The following is a 20925-nucleotide window of genomic DNA, read 5'->3' on the forward strand; positions in this document are numbered from 1 at the left end:
TTTTATTCAAATTTAAGTAAAGAGGCTTAATTAAGATCACCTTGTCAGAGGAGACTCAGAACTTTAAAATGAAGGATGGTTGCCTGGTTGAAGTCAGCTTAAACAAAATAAACTATGGACGAAAATATTCAAAGCAAGTGCTTGTGAAACTCATAAAATGATCACAAACTGTGCATTTTCATTGGTACCCATGTTTACCTTAATGAGTCAAATGGTTTGTGACATCCAAAATATCACAAAGTAGTTGGTAATAACAAAGCAACAACAGTTTTACCAACCTTCTTTTACTGTTTAAAGAATGCTAAGACTCTTAATGAATTTTGCACATTCAATACTAAAAGTACTTATAACATTCATGTCATTTGCACAAAGTTGGATCTTCTTCTTCTCCATCTGGATTGAACCTATTGAAATGTATGCTGAAATCATGCTCAGATTCAACAGTTCCAAGTTCACTTGAAGTAGAGGCAGTGGCTGGCCGTACAGCCCTTGCTTCCGGCAGACAGTTGGGCTGTATCTGTGGATGGGCACTTTGAGAACCAGGAATGGATTTCTGCTTAGGATGAGCTGCTTGGACAGGACCAGCAAATCCCAAATTGCTTAGAGCATCCAATGTTCCATCAGGGTCAATCATTGAATTAATCACTGAACAAACAGAAAAAGCAGGAAAGAAATCAGTTTGACTGCTGGTTAACTGAGTCAAAATTAATATAATATTACGCAGTCTTATACTTTCCTTTTCACCTCATTTTTTTCTTGGAAAATTTTAAAAACATCGTACATCCAGGGCCATTAACCTTAATAGTTCAAGACAAGAAACAAAATTTACTAAGCAATAACCAAGGGATACTGTACATGTACAGTATATGGTCCTTTTGTGTGTTTATACCAAATCAAACAACATGCGGGAGCTGCCTTGATTAAAATATCAGTGTTGGATCACTACCCTCATCAAGCAAAAAAACCCAAAGGCTTATTGGTCTGCAGACACAACTAGCACATTGTGTTCTCTCTTTATTAGATTCAATGATAATTCTTAGAAAATAGAAATGATGGATGGCTACAGGCCAGCAGCTATTTGGAAGTATTTTACTGCCCAAAAATAAAAGAGAGGGTAGGAGACATACTGGATAGTCAGAGTGCATTCTAACCAGTTTGAATATTTTTTCTGTCAGAGTGCATTCTAACCAGTTTGACTATTTTTTCTGCCTCCCTATGTCACCTCAGCATTAATTTTGTGAATTGGCAAACCCTTTCTCTCTAGGCAGAGAGATGAATCATCCTCAGATTTTTAGATTGTCCTACTGACTCAAACAGGTTCATATCACTATCTCAAGTTCCCTATTCAAATCAATATCTTGGTCATAGCGGGAACCAAAGATAATATAAAAATAAGATATAATCATTCCCACAATAATAACCAACATTATGAAATGAAGGGCTAAGAGTTAAGTTTAACAATACAAAACCTATACTCAGAAAATAGCACAGGTTTCCACAGTGATGTTCAATGGGTTTAAAGGGGCAAATGGATCAGACAAGGCCTATTCCTGTTTATGTGCATGCAATAAAAGCTAAAAAACAACAACTAAGGTTTCCCGTCCAGTCGCACATTTAAAAAGGGCATGGCTTATAGGGTATGTGTATCGTTCAGGCAGCATGAAGAAAATAATACAGAAATAATAAATAAAATTGCTAAGAATAAGTATTAACCATTTTGTTTGTATATTCTGCTTATCAAAAACCTATGGAAAATCTAGCTTGATTGACCTCCTCAAAACTGCTAATAGATTAAAGTTTATATTTTAGATTCAGATTGTCTATCAAGCTGTAGCAGCCATCTCCGAGCCTATTGTTAATATTTTTGTCCTTGAAACAGGATACAACTGTAATCTAATTTTCTTTATGTTCTGGTTCTCTTCAGATAAGTGTAAAACAGAGGTCCCCAACCTTTTGGGGCACCAGGGACCGGTTCTGTGGAGAAAGATTTTTCCGCGGACCACAAGGTGCATGGTTTCGTGTGCTGCCTGCATCTCGTGGATGGGGCTTTGCTTGTTTGTGCGGCCTGGTTGCTGGCATGCCGCGGCCCGGTACTGGTCCACGGACCGGGGGTTGGGGATCCCTGGTGTAAAAATTTCGCCTTAAGTCATGATTTCCAGGGCACACATTTCTAAAGCAAAAAAGTCTAAGAAACAGATAATATCCTACAGAAGCTTATTCACTATTAATTTCCATTCCATAATTTAGTAAACAGCCTTGAAACCCAAGTCCTATTCCACATCCTATATAAATGTTATATGTTTATTTTTCTGCAAACTGCAATTCTAGAAATTATTGGATAAAACATTAAATACCTTGCAGTTGTTTCTCCACTCTCTTCAATTCTTGCAATATTGATGAGATTTCCTGCAGGAACAAATATGTACCTTTGACTAAGGTTCAAGGATGAAATACAAAATAGCAATCTCAATAGCTCACCTATTGCTCTCCTTATAATGCAGCCCAGTCCAAATGTTTTTTCTGGTTTAAAGATGACCCTTTCCTAATTACAGTTGATCTAACTGAATGGAACACACAAACAACTGGTTTTATAAAGCCAGTTTAGTATTTGATTTGACAAAATGGTAGGCAGTGGTGATTTTCAAAGATATAGGCTTGGATGCTCTCTCAGTCTCTTCAGTGTTAGGTAAATTCTGGTACACAACGTCAACATTTTGAGATTGAGATTAACTTTGCACTGGCTTTTATAATAACTGAACAATCATTTTTTTTAAAGTGGATTTATTTTTAATGACAAAATGTCTCACTTCTATTTCTTTAAATCTTTAATCATTGACAGCCCTCATCATTTTGAAAGAAGCCTCTGTTATTTTAATCATACCATGCTTGATGTTTTCACAATTGGGATATCACTTTCAGCTCGCAGTTTTTTTTCAATGTCTTCCCAATTCCGGTCTTTGTCTTTGAATAATATTCTGTAGCCAAGAAGCACAAAAAAAGTGATGTGTCTTATTATTTATTCAATTTATTTCCTGCCTTCAAAAAGTGTTCAAAATACCAAACATTAAATTAAATTAATAAATTAAAACTATTAATAAAATTAACTATTAAAAGCCTGAAAAAGTAAAGCAACAAAGATGATTAGGGGACTGGAGGGTAAAGCATATAAGGAACGGCTGCTGGAATTGGGTATATCTAGTTTAATGAAGAGAAGGAAGATGGGGGGACATGATAGCAGTATTTCAATATCTCAAGGGCTGCCACAAAGAAGAGGGAGTCAAGCTATTTTCCAAGGCACCTGAGGGCAGGACAAGAAGCAACGGATATAAACTAATCAAGGAGAGAAGCAACCTAGAACTAAGGAGAAACTTCCTGACAGTGAGAACAATTAACCAGTGGAACAACCTGCCTCCAGAAGCGGTGAATGCTCCAACACTGGAAGTTTTTAAGAAGAGACTAGACAGCCATTTGTCCCAAATGGTATAGGGTTTCCTGCCTGAGCAGGGGGTTGGACTAGATGACCTTCAAGGTTCCTTCCAACTTTACTATTATTATTATTATTATTATTATTATTATTATTATTATTATTATTATTATTATTATTATTATTATTATTATTATTATTATTATTATTATTATTATTATGTACTTTCCCAATTTTCTGAATGCCAAGAGAGTAGGCAGCAACTCCTTAGGGCAGAGGTGTCAAACTGCTGGCCCGTGGGCTGGATGCGTCATGCTGAAACCGCGTCCACCCCATCACGTGACGTTGCGAATTTGACACCCCTGCCTTAGGGAATGCAACCCATAGCTTGGGAGCAGGAGAAAGCTCTCTTCCAAGGGCCAGCAAAATGAGCTTCTGGTAGTGGAGACAATTTAAAAAGAGCATCTCCTGCAGCTTTTAATGCCTGGGCAAGTTTATAATGGGAAAGCAGATTCAAAGCTCTTTAGATCTTTAAAGATTAATGGCAACATCTTACATTATGCCTGAAGAGCAATTAGAAATGAGTATAGATCTTTCAATGCAGGGATTATGTGTTCCCTTATTTTAGTTACATGCTGCATTTTTTACCAACTGCAACTTCTGGATATTATTCAATGGTAAATCTACATAAACCACAATGTAATAGCCAAGATGGAATGTAATACTTCCATGATTATGAGTTTCCAAATCTCATTGGTTCAAGAAAGAGCAAGTAAACATTTTAACCAAGATACAGCAAATGTGCTCTAGGCAAGGGGTGTCGAACTGCCGGCCCGCGGGCTGGAATGCATCATAGCAAAATTGCGTGCACATTGCCGGCAATGGCAAAAAAGACACGATACATCGCGACACGTCACGTGACGTTGTGAGTTTGACACCCCTGCTCTAGGCCATCACTGTTAATTGTGAATCTAGTGATATCTGAGATGTATTTCCAGACTGTGGACTTACTCTAAAATCCAATGTCCTTACTATAAAAAGAGCACCTTTGACAAACACCTCTAATATTGAGGCTGAGCATCGGTCACAATCCTGGGAGAATCAAAACAGATAATGATCAATGAGACCAAACAGTCTGGGAGCAATACTTTGTGCCAAACCAAAGTGTTGAACTGTAGTGGGATAAAACTGAAGCTGATAGGACAATGCCATTGAATTCACGTTGCACATGGAACAGAAGCACCACTGATTGTGCGAGTTTGTCAGAACATAGAAGGGTTTACTGTACCCCTTCTGGTCCTTCTGAATCTCACAGCAGCATTCAGTACCCTCGACAATCATGGTATCCTTTTTTGAGTATCTATGAAAATTGAGCTTTGGGAGCACTGTCCTTCAGGGATTCTACTCCTTTCATAGTGGTTGATTTCATTTGGTGGTTAAAAGAAAAGAGAGTTGATCAAGTGGCCCCCTATGTATGGAGTGACATAGGGTTCTTTTCTCTCCCATTATTATTTAACATCTGTATGAAGCTGCTGGGAGAGACCATGCATTATAATAGTATATAATATCCATATGCTGAGTTAAACCCAGGTTTCTGTTGCCATCTCAACCTAAGCTGATAATATTGTAAAAGTTTTGGTACCCAGACCTTATAGAATGTAACAATCATAAAACAGGTGGAAGTTGAACTCAATTAAGATGAAGTGCTGTTTATGTAGCAAGGCTCTTGTTATCTCCACTTATATCTCTTAAGCAAGCAGCATTACCCCCAGAATGAGCAGATTTGCAACTTGGGGTTCCTTCTGTATCCATGGCTTCTCCTAGATATACGGATGGAACCTATAACCATAGAGGCATTTGCCTACGATCTGCAAATTTTCCCTCGCATCTACCTTTGCACCTCTTTTTCCTAGCCTTCCCAGTACCTCCCCATCTAAAAGATATGGTTTGGCTGTAATTTACCTTGAAGTCTGTCACTACCCAAAGGTGAACCTCTTGGTGGCATGCTGAGGTTTAGCTGCGCTGCCTCAATAGGCCCCCTCCACTTCAGTAATAGCGCACAGTTATGCATAGCCCTTGATGCTGACTGACGCAAAAGGGGCATACTCCATTCCAACAATTGGAAGTCATAGGCCACATCATTGGGTTTGTTCAAAAAAGTCATTTTAACTGAAACTCTGTAAAATTGAAATGCTCCTTCAAAGATCAGCATAGCCTTACTAAAATGATTTTCTATTTGTGTTTGTTTCTTCTTTCCTATTTCATGTATGCACATGTTTCATCCTTCTCAGTTTATTACAACTGGGAGAATTTTGCAGTGCTGGTGACCTAGTTTTGCAATAGTCTCCTCAAAAAAAGCTTTCTGGGCATTCATTTCAATATCTTTTAAATTCTTGCAGATCTTTTCATTTTCCAATTTTTGCCTTTATTACAAAAATAAAAATAGGAGAGAAAACTAAGACAAAGAACAAGAGGCGCACAGGATGTTATTGAAAGGGTTTTGAAAATAGCTCAATTTTCACTGATTTACTGGGGGGAGGGGCTGCACCTTTTTATCCTTATAATATCTTATATCTGCCCTTATAATATATTTGAAAGGCAAAGTAAAATTTTCTTCTCGTGGATCTGTTACAGAAAAACCATCCCTCGGTTGACTTACAGCAGTCTCTGAATGTCTGCTTATTTTCAGAAGCCCAGGTACTTGCATATTAATGCAATAAACCAATGTTTTCTTACAAACCTCAAAATATCAATTTCAATTTACACATTTCCTCAGATGAAAGCTAATTTGCTGAAAACATACTCTCTTCTACAAGTTAATGAATTAAATTAAATTCTACATTCGATGTTTTTAAATGGTTACAACTGCAACTATATAAACTTCATGTAAGTAGAAGCGATTACCCCTATTTTACCATTTGGTATCAAAAATTGCTATTGTGGCAGGTAAGTCTGCACATAAGTATGCAAACAAAAGTTTTGATATCTGGTTTGTAGGGAACTTGACGATATCAAGGAGGTTTTGTATAATCTGAAAGAAGTTCTCTTCTGGCACATAGATTATTCCTAAGTCAGTAAATCTCCATTTATTGGACAGTATTGTGTGTAAACAGAATCAGTATCTAACAACTGAATCACTGAATAGGTTAATTATTGCCACAACTATGTGTATTTATTAGAGTTAAAATGCAACTCCAGGCTTTCATTTCCCATGTCAACTAGACAACAGTGAAAAAAAAAGTTATTTCAGAGATGAACAGCTTTACATTGATGATTCTGTGAAGAACAAATCTAAGTATACGAATACTTAGATTTAGTCATACCTAATGGCTTACCTCTGTAGGCTGTACTTGAAGGACAAGCTAATGCTCTAATTCCTTGTTTGTTGTGACTTCCCTAGAGAGTTGTGTGGTATACAAGTTTAATTTTACCCATATAGTTGTATGGGAAGAGTAAATATATGGGGAAAGTAGCTATTCCATTGTCTCTGGAAAATATTGCTAATTCTTTTAATGCCTACGCATTCAGGAAAAATCTGCAAAATTGCAGGAATTCTAGATTTTCATGCTTATTTATTTATGAAATTTATGAGCTGCCCCAATATGTTATGACTCTGGACAACTTACAAAATACAACTGTCAACGCTGCTAACATCGGATGTTCTTGTTTTGACAACAGATGGAAATGTAGCCATTTTCTCTATTGCTTTTAGAATTAGTTGCTGCTGGGAGGGGGAATAGGGATGAGAGTCCAGCTAGTCATAACAATAATAACTTAATCGTGGGAACCCAAGGACATTGGGCCCAGAGCTGATAGTGTTTTGGCGGGCTGGAGAGCTGGGGAGAAAGCCCGCACTTCAAGCTAATTGGGGAATGTGATTTATGACTGTTTATTGGAGGAGAGAATTGCACTTTGTTACTTTGTATCCAGGGGAGGGGAATTTAGTTTCTGGTTTCAGTTATGTAGTGCCAATACTTTGTTTCTCGAATAAAAGATTCTTTAAGGTAAACAATGCCTCAAAGTTCTTTTGAAGAGTTTCATCTGTTGGAATCATGACAACAACGATAAGCATATCACAAACAAAAATAATTAAAAGTCCAGAAAAAACAACAAACATTTTAAATTATACCCAAAGTCTGTACAACATTCATCACTTATTCTAACTTACGTGCTAGGAATAATCAAGCTGTATGCTCATAATTAGCAATTTACTTTGAATTGTTATTTATATGTAATGGTCCACAATGATTGCTATTCTCAGTTTTTCATGACTACACACTTAGAATAAAAATAAGTAAAAATTGTATATAGTATATTATAGTATACTATAAAACAGAAAATACAGCAAAAACACTTACAGAATGAAAGCTTTTAAATAACATTCAAAATACAACAATATTCTAATTCTTTTATGTCATCCATCTGATGCATGGATGAAATACAGAAATTGGATAAGACTAGTGTGTTTAAAAAGTAGAATATTATCTGCAGACCTACCATAAATTCGTTCTTAATTCTTGTCTAAACTAATCTATTAAGATCCAGAATGATTTTAAACCTAATTATGTTTTCTTGGTCTCAGTCCCACGCCAGTAATATGAACATTTTATACCTGTTCTATTTTTAGGAAAAAGTATTTTTATTCAAATAAATTACTGGATAGACAAGTTACAATAGAATACTTTTATGAAGAAATAGTCATGATATGCAAAAAAAGAACTGTTATTTCAAAAATGTGGGAGGAGTAGGTAAAAAAACTTGAGAAAAGCACACTGTATGTTGGGTAAAAATGGCCAAGTCATTAGAAAGGGGAAAAATCATCTCCCAATAGTAAAAGTAGAGTTTGAAAACTGCAATAGACATATTCTTTATATTGCTAACAAAATTAAGGTAAACAGTAAGATAACTAAAAGTAAGATTCAATAACTTCAATTCTGTATGGTTTACAGGAAAGAAATTATCAACACCGTAGTGGAAATAACATATATAATTAAAAATGTCTGTAACGTATGAAGGCTGTGTTCTTTCTTTTCCTCCTTTTATTTCTTAATCAACAGTATTCTTCAACTCAATTGTAAGCCAGAAAATAAGAATATCAAATACTATATTTTAAGTCTTAAGACTGTATATATAGTAAATATCAAAATTTTAATAGCAGCTTTTGCAAGCAATATTTTTGCTAAAGAAAATAGAGTACCTTATTTTACCAGCTGTTTTATCTATAGATTGCCGAATCTTCCGAGAAAACTGGAAGACTGAGGACAACAGCAAAGTATCTCCCATAACCTGAAAATTTTTGAAAATGAAATTTTAAATTGATGTAATAAAGATTTTATTCTTACAGAAAGCAAAACCAAGTATCCTAATTCATTTTTTCACATCGTGCTCAAAGTAATTTCTGTCATATAATTTCACTTAAATCATTTAAATGATGATATTTGACTTAGATCAGTGATGGCGAACCTTTTAGAGACCGAGTGCCCAAACTGCAACCCAAAACCCACTTATGCATCGTCGGGTGCCAGGTGGGTATGGCCCATTGGGTGGGCGTGGCTGCGGTGGTAATGGCAGACTGGGTGGGACTAAAAAGTTCAATCAATCAATTCCAACTTTGCAAGATCTTTTTTTTCCCGTGAGAAGTTGAAATTGACTGATTGATTGAACCTTTTTTTTTTTTGCACACGGCGGCGGAGGCCTAAAGCGAAAAGGTTTTATAAAACCCAGCTGAAGGCCTAGGACTGGGGCGACGGCGCGCGTGCCCACAGAGAGGGCTCTGAGTGCCGCCTCTGGCACCCGTGCCATAGGTTCGCCACCACTGACTTAGATAGTATTAAATAGATGTCTAAAATACATATTTAAACCTGCCTAATGTAAAATAACTTCAAGCTACTACAGTCAAATGGTGAAGAGTTCCATTATTATTGTACATATTTATTGCTAATACTATTGGATTATATTAGTTTATAAAGTTTGGGGATAGAGAATTTACAATACAAGAAAATGTAACTATAATTTAAGAAGGAATCTGCTCAGTGAGTTACAGAAATAAGCATCCTTAATTAAGCAGCAAAGAACTCAGTGGCTCTAAATATGGAAGAACTGTAAGTCCTTGACTTACAACCATTTGTTTAGTGACTGTTCAAAATTACAATGGCCCTGAAAAAGTGATTTATGGCTGTTTTCCACACTTACGACCGTTGCACATGTCATAGTCACATGTTCAAAATTCAGACGCTTGGCAACTGGCATGTATTTATGACGGTTGGAGTGTCCTGGGATCATGTGATCACCTCTTGCGACCTTCTGACAAGCAAAGTCAATAGGGAAGCCAGATTCACTTAACAACTGTGTTACTAACTTAACAACTGCAGTGATTCACTTAACAACCGTGGCAAGAAAGGTTGTAAATTGGGAGAAAACTCACTTAACTGTCTTGCTTAGCAACAGAGATTTTGAGCTCAATTGTGGTTGTAACTTGAGGACTACCTGTATTCTCTAATGTGAGCAACTGTCAACGCAATGTAAAGTGTAGAAGCAAACACATGCCAGATGAAATGGAATTATTTCAGATTTTAACTGCACCCTATTTAAAACTTTTTATCAGATAATACCATACAATGTAATACAATTACGTTAAATTAGATACAATTTAGTGAAGAATTTTAAAAAGTAATGCCAGTGCATTTCAATAGCATGGTTAAGGGTAAAATATAGGAGCCTAGTTTTTCAAATATAATAAGGAATCGGTACATTTAGTTCCAATTATATAAAGGCTGTGATTTTTATAAATTTGATAAATAAATAAATACACTTCATTCCAGAATATCTAGCTCAGACATAATGATAAAACTATGGCTTTTCAGTATTTAAGACATCTTATTTTGGGCTTCTTCCTCCCCTTTGTCCTTTTCTGTCCATCAGAAGACATGAGAATTCTTCTTCAGCGTTTTGCCTTTGCTAACCCCTACCTCCTGCCCCTAACAAACTTAAAGCTGCCTGTGGAACAAGAAAAACATTAAGATGCACAATGGAATTTTCTTATCTGATGTCCTACCTAAAAATGACAGTTTGCTCTATGTCAGAGATCACTAAACTTTTCATGCTGGTGGCACGGAGGGAAAGAGAGCAGCTGGGAAATTTGCGCATGTGTGTGCGTGTGAAAACGGGGCGTGTACCCACACGGCACTAGAGGCCCCATTTGTGTAGGCGTGCAGGCGCTAGCCGCTGCCACTAGCCCTGCATGCATGCGCAAACGGGTCCGTGGGCACTAGCGCGAGTGAGTACGCACACATGTGTGCGTGCACTGGCCAACTTGTCCCACAGCCTGGTGGCCAGTAGGCCATGGCCCAGTAGTGGGCTGCGGCTCATAGGTTGGGGACCCCTGCTCTATGTGGTTTAGCACTGAAAGCTAAAAATAAGTAATTCTGTGTAATTTTTGTTCAGTTCTTTATATAAAATATGAATCCTTACTTCATCTCTGCTCCAGGTTCGGCGACGTGTAATTGTGGGGGGTTCAGGTACATCTGTTGTCTGTGGTTTGGGATCATTCGGCCGAATGTTTCCATCTGGTGTTTTAGCATTTACTACTGGAGGAATCTTCCTGAAGTTTAGACTTTCATCAAACACACGGTCAACGAGCTGAAAAATATATTCATATATATATATAATTGATAACAAAGCCTAATCTTATAAAGCCGTCTGATTAGAAGTATTCTGAGGCCCATTTATTATGATCTTGCTACAGAAAGACATAAACACCCAAATGATTTGAAAATTTAATTTGTTATGTACTGAAAATAAAATATTTTATTAATTTTACCAAAAGATTGATTGCCCATTATTTTAATTTTGAGGTACAGAAATACATTCTTATTTAAGTATTGAACAATGCTGTGTATAACACTATTTATGTATTCTATACTATAGATTACAGTTTACTGCTAACATAAGAAGGGGCTTTACATTTATTTAGTAAAGATGTAAATCAACATTATCTATCTTAGAGAAAAATGCATATTTATATTAGCAGATGCTTAGTACACATGTCTAGAGAAAAGAGAAAGAAACCAACACAAACCACAGTAAAATCACACTGAATAAATGATATTATGTGTCTTTTTTATACCCATTTTGTAAAAATGTACACAGAACATGATGTTAATTAAGTCATGTGCAAGCTGCTGAAATAAATAAAGGGAGACAACACAGTTGATGGAGAGAAATATTCAGGGTTGGCAATATTCACTATTGTAGGATTATTTCTGTTAGATTATGTTTCTGGACTTTAATGCACTTGACTACTCATATGCTCCAGCCAGTGCTTTTGCTGAAATCTCTCTTATTTAAGAATGGCCACCTTAAAGCCTGTGACACAAAATTCTGAAATTTTGAAGTGTTCCCTTGCTGTTTCTGATTTCAGATCTATGTCTATTTATTCACTGTATATAGAGAGTAGCCTATTTAAATGATAAAACATTATGAGATAAGCTAAGCAAAAAGAAGAGAATCTCCATGTTCCAGGGCTGGAAAATTCTAATGTTCCCAGCCGTTCTAGGAGCAATTCTTCTTTTATTTTATTCCAGGTACAACCTGATCCTAAAAAAGACCCATTTTGGAATTAGACCTCTGAGTCTAGATACTCTCTGAGTCTAGAGTTCTGCATATTGTTTCCTGTAATGGAATATTAACCTCAAGGAAGAGACACATTAACCTCGGAGGTAATGGATGAGTATATTTTGGAAGCTGGATATGGACGTTTTCTCAACCACAGTTAAGACATATACAAAAATTGAAAATGAGAAGTATGATTTGGTTGTACATGTCACTGTCAGGCCCTCTAATAGTACTGCCAAAGCAAGTTTGAGAACAGTTATTTTTTAAGAAAATCTTCCTCTCTTAAAATGAAAAAAAACCCCTCTCATATTCAAGAATTAATTTTCAGTGTAAATGTAGCTGGTGTTATTATAACTTAGTTAATGCAACCAATATTGAGGAATTCTCTTTGATATTTTATTAAAAGATGAACTGAATCAACTATATGAAAGAATGATTATATCATTTATGAGAAACTACCTAGAAAACATAGTGTTTACTATTGTCCACCTTTTAAAACTACTTATACCAAGCAAACTGCCAACTCTGAAAACAAAACAAATTAATTCAAAAACAACCTAATTATAAAGTTATAAATTTAACCTAATTTATGAATTTTAATCACTTGTTGAAGTTTGCAACAGTGATATGAGAATGAAAGACAGCATATAGTAGAAGATCAGGGAAAGCCAAAACTTGATTTTTTAGATGTTATTATTTGTGTTATTTTGTTAGAGTAATTATTTCCTTCCATCCCAGAGCTTACATAGGGATCATCCTTCATTTTATAAGTCTGAGTTAGGTTGGCATGAGACATACTGTATAGGCGAAAGTGAGTTTCCATGGCTAAGCATAAACTTTAGTCTGGGTTTTCCTAGTCCTGCTTTAACACTTTAATCACTACAGCACAATTTTATGGCTATGAAGGTATGTCTGTTTAGATTATTATATACTGAAAGGGGTTTAATTTACTTGCTGATTCTAAAGGTATGTCAATTTAGATCTATTGTTTATTATGAATTGAGAGAGATTTAATTTACTGGCTGATTATAGACTATTCAAAAGCAAAGATTAATTAAATGCAAAGCCATTTTAAGACCACTGATCATGCATAAATTTATTTATTTCACATATAACATTTTGTAAATATCTGGCATTGACGTATGCTTAAGGGTTCTTTTTCACTAGGGAATATGTAGGCACAGCTGATTTGTATCTGTGCCTTTGGATGAAAAAAAAATACAGAATGTTGTTACAAAAAAATCAACACGGACGTGTGTTCAAAACACAACTGCTTTCTACACTGACCATATGAAGAGATCTGCCCATTAACTATTGGAATTAATTTTCGATCATTGCCCATCTAACTTTAAAATTAAAGAAAGAGAATGCTGAGATTCGTGCACACAAGAGTGGAGTAATCAAAAGCATGTCAAAAGAGTAAAACAAAAGAAATAAAGAAAAGAAAGAACCTTATGCATTTCTCCATGAAGATCTCCTACCTCTTCTCTAGTGTCTATGGCAGAGCCAGGGGTGGTGGCAGCAGTGCTTACTGTGGTACTAGGAGCAGTGCCTGATGAAGTCACTGAATCGATCTCTCCTGCTACATCATTGATTTCCCGGGCAATGAGAGCCAAATCTTGACTGATCCTGTTGATGATTAAAGTAGCATTAGCAGCACAAAGTAGGGGAACTGATCAATATCAGAGCTTCTAGTTGAGACAGTTGGAAACATGAAGCATTTTCTTAGTTTTCCCTTTTCTAATAATTCCACAAAATTAGTTGCAATTTAACAGGGCTCTGCGAAAACGTTACCTTTCTTCTACCATCATTATATAAATCCACCTCAACCATTTTTGAGCCAGAATCCATTATACTACTTTACATTTGCAAGTGCGTGTGCATGTACATTTCAATCACCACTACGCTGTATTTTCTCACCTTATTAACCAGGGTTTTTAATTAGATTCTTTTACTAGGAAGAACTGAAATCCAATATCTCATGGGAAAATATATATATTTGCTTAATGTGATTCTCTGCTCTACTTTTTCCTTTCAAGTTCTTTGCTCCTCAAGTTTGTTCTAGAGGGTCCTCCAACGTTTGAAGTATCTTAAAGGGAATGGAGTTGCAGAGAAAATCACCACCATCCCATTCCGTTGATGTTAACAGGCGGAACTGAATACAACTCCAGGAAAATATTTTTGCATATACATATTTGATCATAATTCTATCTCGGTACAATTGAGGGCTCTGTGCCCATGCTTTTCCTGCTCAGAGCCCATTCACAATATCATTGTTAACTTTGCTCATCTATTATTAGATTTCCCCTTTGTTTCCCTCCTTAAATTTATCAGTGTCTAAAAGTCCCTTGTCTCACATGGTCAATCTGTCTGTCTTTATTACATAGTTAATAAAACATGGTCTTGGGGAAAAAACTGACATGGTTTAATTTTGTATGTATATGTATTCTGCGTAAGCTATTCTGTGTTTTAAAAACTGGATTTCACAAAGATTCGATCTGGAGATATTAAATAATACTATGTTTTTCTGAGTATGGCCAGAATATGGGTATTTTGCTGCTTTGTTCCTGTTACAGGTGTCCATAAATACACAAAGCTTTAAGGAAGTCTAGAAAATGGTCTGTTTTCTGACGTTTATGAAAACAGTATTTTAAGATTTAAACTAACACATTAAATTAGAACTAATTAATACACTTTTTAATGAATAAAGTTTGGTTGGGAATAGAAAACATGCGATGTGTTGACTGATCTAACAACTATTTGTATTGTTATGCAAAAATATTGCATTCTACTTCAGATTAAGGAAGCCATTCTCAATTGAATTTCCGAATGCTACACAAAGTTATTCACACACAACGTGCCACTCATCTAATCCAGAGTTGAGAATCATTTTTGTTCTGAGTGCCTCAGACTTTCTTTAGGAGGTGCAGAAAGCAAGGCAAGGAACATCATTGTGCCACCAGAGTTTGTGATCAATTTTTGAAGTAGGGGATGAGGTTAAGGAGCCTCATCTATTTTGCTAAGGCATCTATTTTGCTTTATGATTTTCCCCAAAGCTTATGGTTTTCTAAAGGATGAAATGGATGTCTTAAAGCAGGGGTGTCAAACTGCCAGTCCACGGGCCGGCTGCATCATGAAGAGGCTGCACCCACCCCAGCTCCGGCAATGTGAAAAAAGTTGTGAAATGTTGCGACACGTCACGTGATGCGGCAAATTGGACACCCATGTCCTAAAGCATACATTAATTAGTGATTTTTTTTTTTTAAAAAAAGATCTTTAATCAGAGAGTAAAAAACCTCCCTCCAAAGTTTCTTTTATCAAGGCTGCAAAAGAGGCACTGGAAGTTAAGGGTTGTTTACTTGGGAGATAGGAAGCCCAGCCACTGTCCTTCGTAGTCACTATCATTTTGCTGATGTATCCATGCAATGATTGTAGTGTAAACAGACTATCTAATTAAGCATGAATTATTTCAGTTACTTTTCAAGGAAGTCATATTTACTTTTCATCTGGTCCTATTCCAGTTTTGAGAAGGTAATCTTCAGAAAACCCCTCAAAGCCAAGTACAGATCTTATAGCAATCTATGCCATGAAGTTGCACGACAGACCAGTTACATAATTATCTTTCCAAGTAACTAAATTGAAAGTTTTTCGCATTACTCCCATAGGGGGTTGTGGAGAATGGGGAGGACAGCAGCTTGTTCACAGTGATATCATGTAAATGCCACAACTTATATACTTGCATTAGATGTCAAGATATAAGCAAGTATTTGCATGATAACATCACTGCATGTTGCCATTTTTTGGCATCACTGTGGTTTGCTGCAGGCACTGCTGGACCTCCTGATGGTGCCAAAATTATGAGTGAAAGAGAGGCTATAATTAATGTCTTCTGCTTTTCAGAGAGTTGTTATTTCTTGGAAAGCCAACCTTGCTATTTCTTCTCGATGGGCAGTCCAATCACGAATGTAGTCCTCTTGTTCTTTTATCCTATGCTTGAAGGTATTGCTACTCTGTACTGGTGTTCCAATGTTCTGCACTCGAGTAGTTTTCAGGGCTGGAGAAGTACGTAGACGGGCATGTTTAGGAGAATTACGGTTTGATCCAAATTCATCTTCTGAGGTGGAAGCATAATCAGTAGGAAAGCGCCTCCATCTTGAATTTACTAAATTAGTTTAATTATTGAAAAAGAATTATTGTTGTATTTATTGCAGATAATACAAGTATGACTTTAACATGATAGCATACCAAAGTTGCTTAATACCAAACCCCAAATGCCTCATTAAAGTGCTTACTAATTTGAAACTAAAAAAAATAGAATTTTGTTAAATAATAAACACTAATTGACAAAATGTGAAAAAGAATACTCTGTGTACAATGTTGAGTTAATAAGACAGAATATTAATATTAGTCTAAAATAATAAGCCAATACAGTGAATCTGTATGCTTTTTTTGCAAATTACCCCAATTTCAAAAAAATGTGTAACTGCATATTTGACAACACATGGAAACATAAGCACTATTAATGGGATGATTTAGAGAAGAAAAACTATAATTTGTGTCATTTGAAATGCAGTTAGAAAATACTAGGAGATATTGATTAACTATTATAAGGACACGTTTTGAGTTCACTTAGTTGTGAGGAAAACAGAGGTAGGAAAATTGGGTTTGTTCACTGCCTTGTTTATATATAAAAATGGTGGGAAGTAATAACAACAATAAAGGCTGCTGTTATTTTCTATGAAAGAACAATGACAGATTTAACAAAGAAAATGTTCACTTCCACACAATTGAGATCCACTAAAATGATTTCTCCTTTTTAAAAACATGTAAGGGAGGCTTATGATAATATAAGCACCAATTCTTAGAGATAACAATACAATGGTGCCTTGGTATTCATCGTTAATTGGTTCTGGGAAGAGCAATGAGTACAAAAATTGATGAGTACCAAACATATTTTTCCCATAAGGAATAATGTAGTGAAGTAACAAGACAGCTGACATCAACAAGTTCTAGCTTGTGCGTTGAATACCAAATGATGAGTACCAGAACAAAATATTAACTTTAAAATGCATTGGGTACCAAATTTGATGAGTTTCAAAGCAGTAGAGTACCAAGGTACCACTGCATTTCCCAAAAATAAAAAAGATAAAAACCCCACCAAGATAATTTCAATTATCTTTGTTGTCAGGCAGGGTTTTTATCAATTGAGTGAAAACTCTGTTAAAGTCAATGGCAATTGCAGGGGTTCCAGGCCAGGTGAGGAAGTGTCGATTGGAAGAATGAAGGAGGTTTCAGTGTGCTGAGGTCTTTAATGGTTGATACCACTCTTGGGAAACAAGATTCCATTGGAAAAAAACAATCCCCCCAATACTAGGGGTCCAAGTGTATATGAAAATTTTACCAGGAAAGAAAGAATCTGTGTCTCGCCCTTGATAAAGTTGTGAATTAGTCTTTACCTGCAATATTTCTTAAAGTCATATAATTACCAAGTGCCTAAATTTCATAGAATCATGAGGTTGGAAGGACCTTGCAGGTCTTCTAGTCCAACTGTTCAGACTGGCTAAATGCAGAGATGACTCTTCTAGAAACGAAGTTCTTTTTTTGCTGAAGGCTTAAATAATGGCTGTAACTGTGACTTGTTAAATGAAGGCAGATAATCCTTAAATGACTTTGGAATATAGGTTATTGTCCTGTTTAAAGGCTGGAAAGCCATTTATGACTATCATACTTTCTTTCAAATTTACCATAATAATTCTAACAGGCCTGATTTAGTATCAAATTCTTTTCTTTTCTTTTACATTTAATAAATAGAAAAAAATACTTCTACAGATTGCAAACACGAAGTCATGGACAGTTCTGAATAGAGTTCAATCATCTTGGGCTAATGATATCTTTGAACTCAACATTCTTCTATACCTTCAAATTGCTTATTCAAAATAAAGTTCCAATTAGTTTTTTTTTAAAAATACATATTTAAAACTAGTTCTGCAACTCAGCATTGTACACCATGAGCATTTAGAGAAAAAAATAGGGGTGAAAAATTTAAAATACATGATGTCCAGTACTCTACCACTGTAAGTTTCAACAGCAGGATCTGGGTCTGGAAGAAGATGATATATCTCTGTGTACAAAAATGTGTTATCATGTTATTGACACATACAAATTTAATGCATTTGTCTTAAAGGTAATAATTAAGTTAATTCCACAACTTTAAAAAGATGTGGAAATAATATGAGCAGTACTGACACATTTCAACTCACTAAATTATTTTTGGCATTTAATTCAATTTGAAAATCTAAGTATCAATTTACATTGCAGCGAGGAGAATCACAAATTTATTTATTTATTTATTTATTTCATTTATACCCCGCCCTTCTCCCGGAGGACTCAGGGCGGCTTACAGCCAGTTTAAAACAATCCCACATAAATTATTTTTAATAACAAATTATTTGGAATAATAACGAAAGTTAACAAGTAGTATTGCCTATGTATAAAGATAAAACTTACTCATACTTACCAAGTTTTGGCACAGAGTAGTGCATTGCATAAACATGATTGTGTGACAAATACTAAACGTTTCAGAGGATAATATTCTTTTGAATTATATACCTAGTACATGGAATTTGACAATTGGAGAACATAAATGGATTCTCTGTGCCCTTATTATGGCTAAAAGAGTGATATTGCAGCAGCAGAAACACATAGCTCCATTTATTCAATGGATTGAATTGCCAGTTATAAGCGGATTGCCTGTACACTCAGACTTCATACAGACAAGTATAATGAAATACAGGACTTATTTATATACTGTAAAATACAGTAGGTTAAAAAAATATAGCCATATAGATGCATTAGAAATATATACATGCTTGAATAATATTTGCATTAGACAAGTATATATAGAACTGTAGTTGTTTATTGTTATGAGATATATTTGTTGTATTTCTTTCACTTAAGTTAAAGCACTTTTTATGTGTTATTTCCTTCTCTTTTTCAATGTATTCACCATCACAACTATATTTGTGTTTTGTTTTCTTTTGTTATTAATTAAAAAGCAATATAAATAAGTAAATAAATAAGATGGAACTTATTTGCCCTTACTAGTCTGCTTGTATTTTATATCTATGGCTGCTATCAAAGAAATTTAAACTGAATAAGTTTATTCCACAAACTTACTTCAGCGAGTGTCAGGTAAAAAATAAGAATGACGATTTCACAAATTATCTTCTATTTTAACAAAAGAATCTGCCCTCAAATTATTTCTGATGATGCCACACCCTAAGATGTGCAACATTTGAGCATACTATTGCAAAAAATATTTGCCCCACTAAGGGAGTATTAGTAGCATACATCAAGTTTCTTCCATGATTAAATCCTCTTTTAAGCCTTAGATGTGTTTAAAGTTAGCTGCATGTTCTCCTTTTTTTTTTCATTAGCTGACTCTGATTTCCCAGCACAAATTCAGACCAATAGATATGTTTCAAAGCCAGCTACCTGCAGAAAGGAGGAGGGATAAACTGCACTGGCTTGGCAAATGTTTTTCACTGGTGATAAATAAATGTAAGTAGCAGAAATTCTTAATTAGATTAACTGTAATGGTATACCATTAAAAGTTTGAAAACTGTCTTAAAGAGAGAACTTCGATGCAAGCTTGATTCTAGGACAATCATGCTTACTCACTGGCTTTGAAGGGACTTGCCTGCTATCATTCCATGAGCAGTTGAAGAAGGGGTTTCTGACAGCAGAAAGGGCTAAGATTCCATATTTTGCTATAAATCAATTTCATTTAACACATTGTGCTTAAAAAATATTATTTGCCTAGTCTTATTCAATAAATCTTCTTTGGCTTTCAACTCATTCAAGAAGTTGCTTCATTGCTTCTAAATTCTAGAATCTGTTACCTATAATTTACTGTGAGGTGTAATACAGTATCAAAGAGCTACCAGAAACTATTCTGTGATGCTATGATGTCACTGGAAGAATGGAGCTGAGACGTTTTGATGTGTTTGGATTTTACGTGTGGAAGAGAATGGGAAGCCTCTCTCTACAAAACAGGCTGATTTGACCCAAAAGTGCTTTTCCAAAACTGAACTGAACTGAAGAAGCTTCTTGGATGAGAAGCGAAACGTGTTCAAAGAAAAACCAAGAAAATCCAGTTGCCTTTGGGAAAAAGAACCTTTGGGACAACCATGACCTGGATGATTGAGAATTTCCATACACAGGCTGATTTGAGTTTCAGGGTAGGAAAAGAAGCAGAAGGCTTTTCAAGATAAACTGTTCCTATTGCTTCCTTTAAAATGATGTAAGTCAGCCATTTTGCTACTGTATTTCAGCAACACAATTTTAGGACGATGATGGACTGCAAATGGGCTGATGGAAGCCACAGGCAAAGCACTGTGGATGCTCAGCCTTATTCTAGAGTGGTGTAAGTTTTCGGATACTTCTGCTATCAAGCTCAAATGAAAGTCCTAAAGAAATGAAAACTGATTTATAAATAACCACAGCGGATTAACTGAAAGGATGCTTAAACTACACCACATCACGCTCAGTAGCATGTAATAAGATTTTAAATATGCCTATGCATGCACAAAAACTTTCTCTTCAAGTTACCACAGCTAAAACTTTGTCACATGCTGCTCCATGATTTCATAAACATTTTAAAGTAGCAGTTGGTGTATTCTGAATAGGTAGTGTGGCCTTAAAAACATTAATGCAAATGTTATCCCTGTAGTTCTTCAAAGTCTACCCAGAATGTTGATAATTAAAGCAAGCTTTATAATCATCATATGGCACAAGAGCAGAATTTTGCAAGTATACTTGTTTCCTTTTATAGTATCTGTCACACGAAAATTACATGTCTTGATGCAGACTCCAATGGCTACCAGTAG

At 35.6% G+C, this 20925-nt stretch overlaps 1 protein-coding gene across 1 annotated transcript in view; it reads right to left on the reverse strand.

Moving 5' to 3' along the window:
- Window positions 1-9: 9 nt before the first annotated feature.
- CEP170 (centrosomal protein 170) overlaps window positions 10-20925 on the reverse strand; it is an 85083-nt gene continuing 64167 nt past the window's right edge. The window contains exons 13-19 of the mRNA XM_015822123.1: window positions 15965-16199; window positions 13519-13666; window positions 10895-11062; window positions 8622-8710; window positions 2882-2975; window positions 2355-2406; window positions 10-645 (exon numbers count right to left, since the gene is read on the reverse strand). Of these exons, the coding sequence (XP_015677609.1) occupies window positions 359-645; window positions 2355-2406; window positions 2882-2975; window positions 8622-8710; window positions 10895-11062; window positions 13519-13666; window positions 15965-16199 (1073 nt within the window). The 3' untranslated portion in view covers window positions 10-358. The remainder of the gene's footprint in view (window positions 646-2354; window positions 2407-2881; window positions 2976-8621; window positions 8711-10894; window positions 11063-13518; window positions 13667-15964; window positions 16200-20925) is intronic.

The sequence above is a fragment of the Protobothrops mucrosquamatus genome, unplaced genomic scaffold, assembly GCF_001527695.2.
Source record: "Protobothrops mucrosquamatus isolate PMUCROS unplaced genomic scaffold, P.Mucros_1.0 scaffold1470, whole genome shotgun sequence".
Taxonomy (NCBI): domain Eukaryota; kingdom Metazoa; phylum Chordata; class Lepidosauria; order Squamata; family Viperidae; genus Protobothrops; species Protobothrops mucrosquamatus.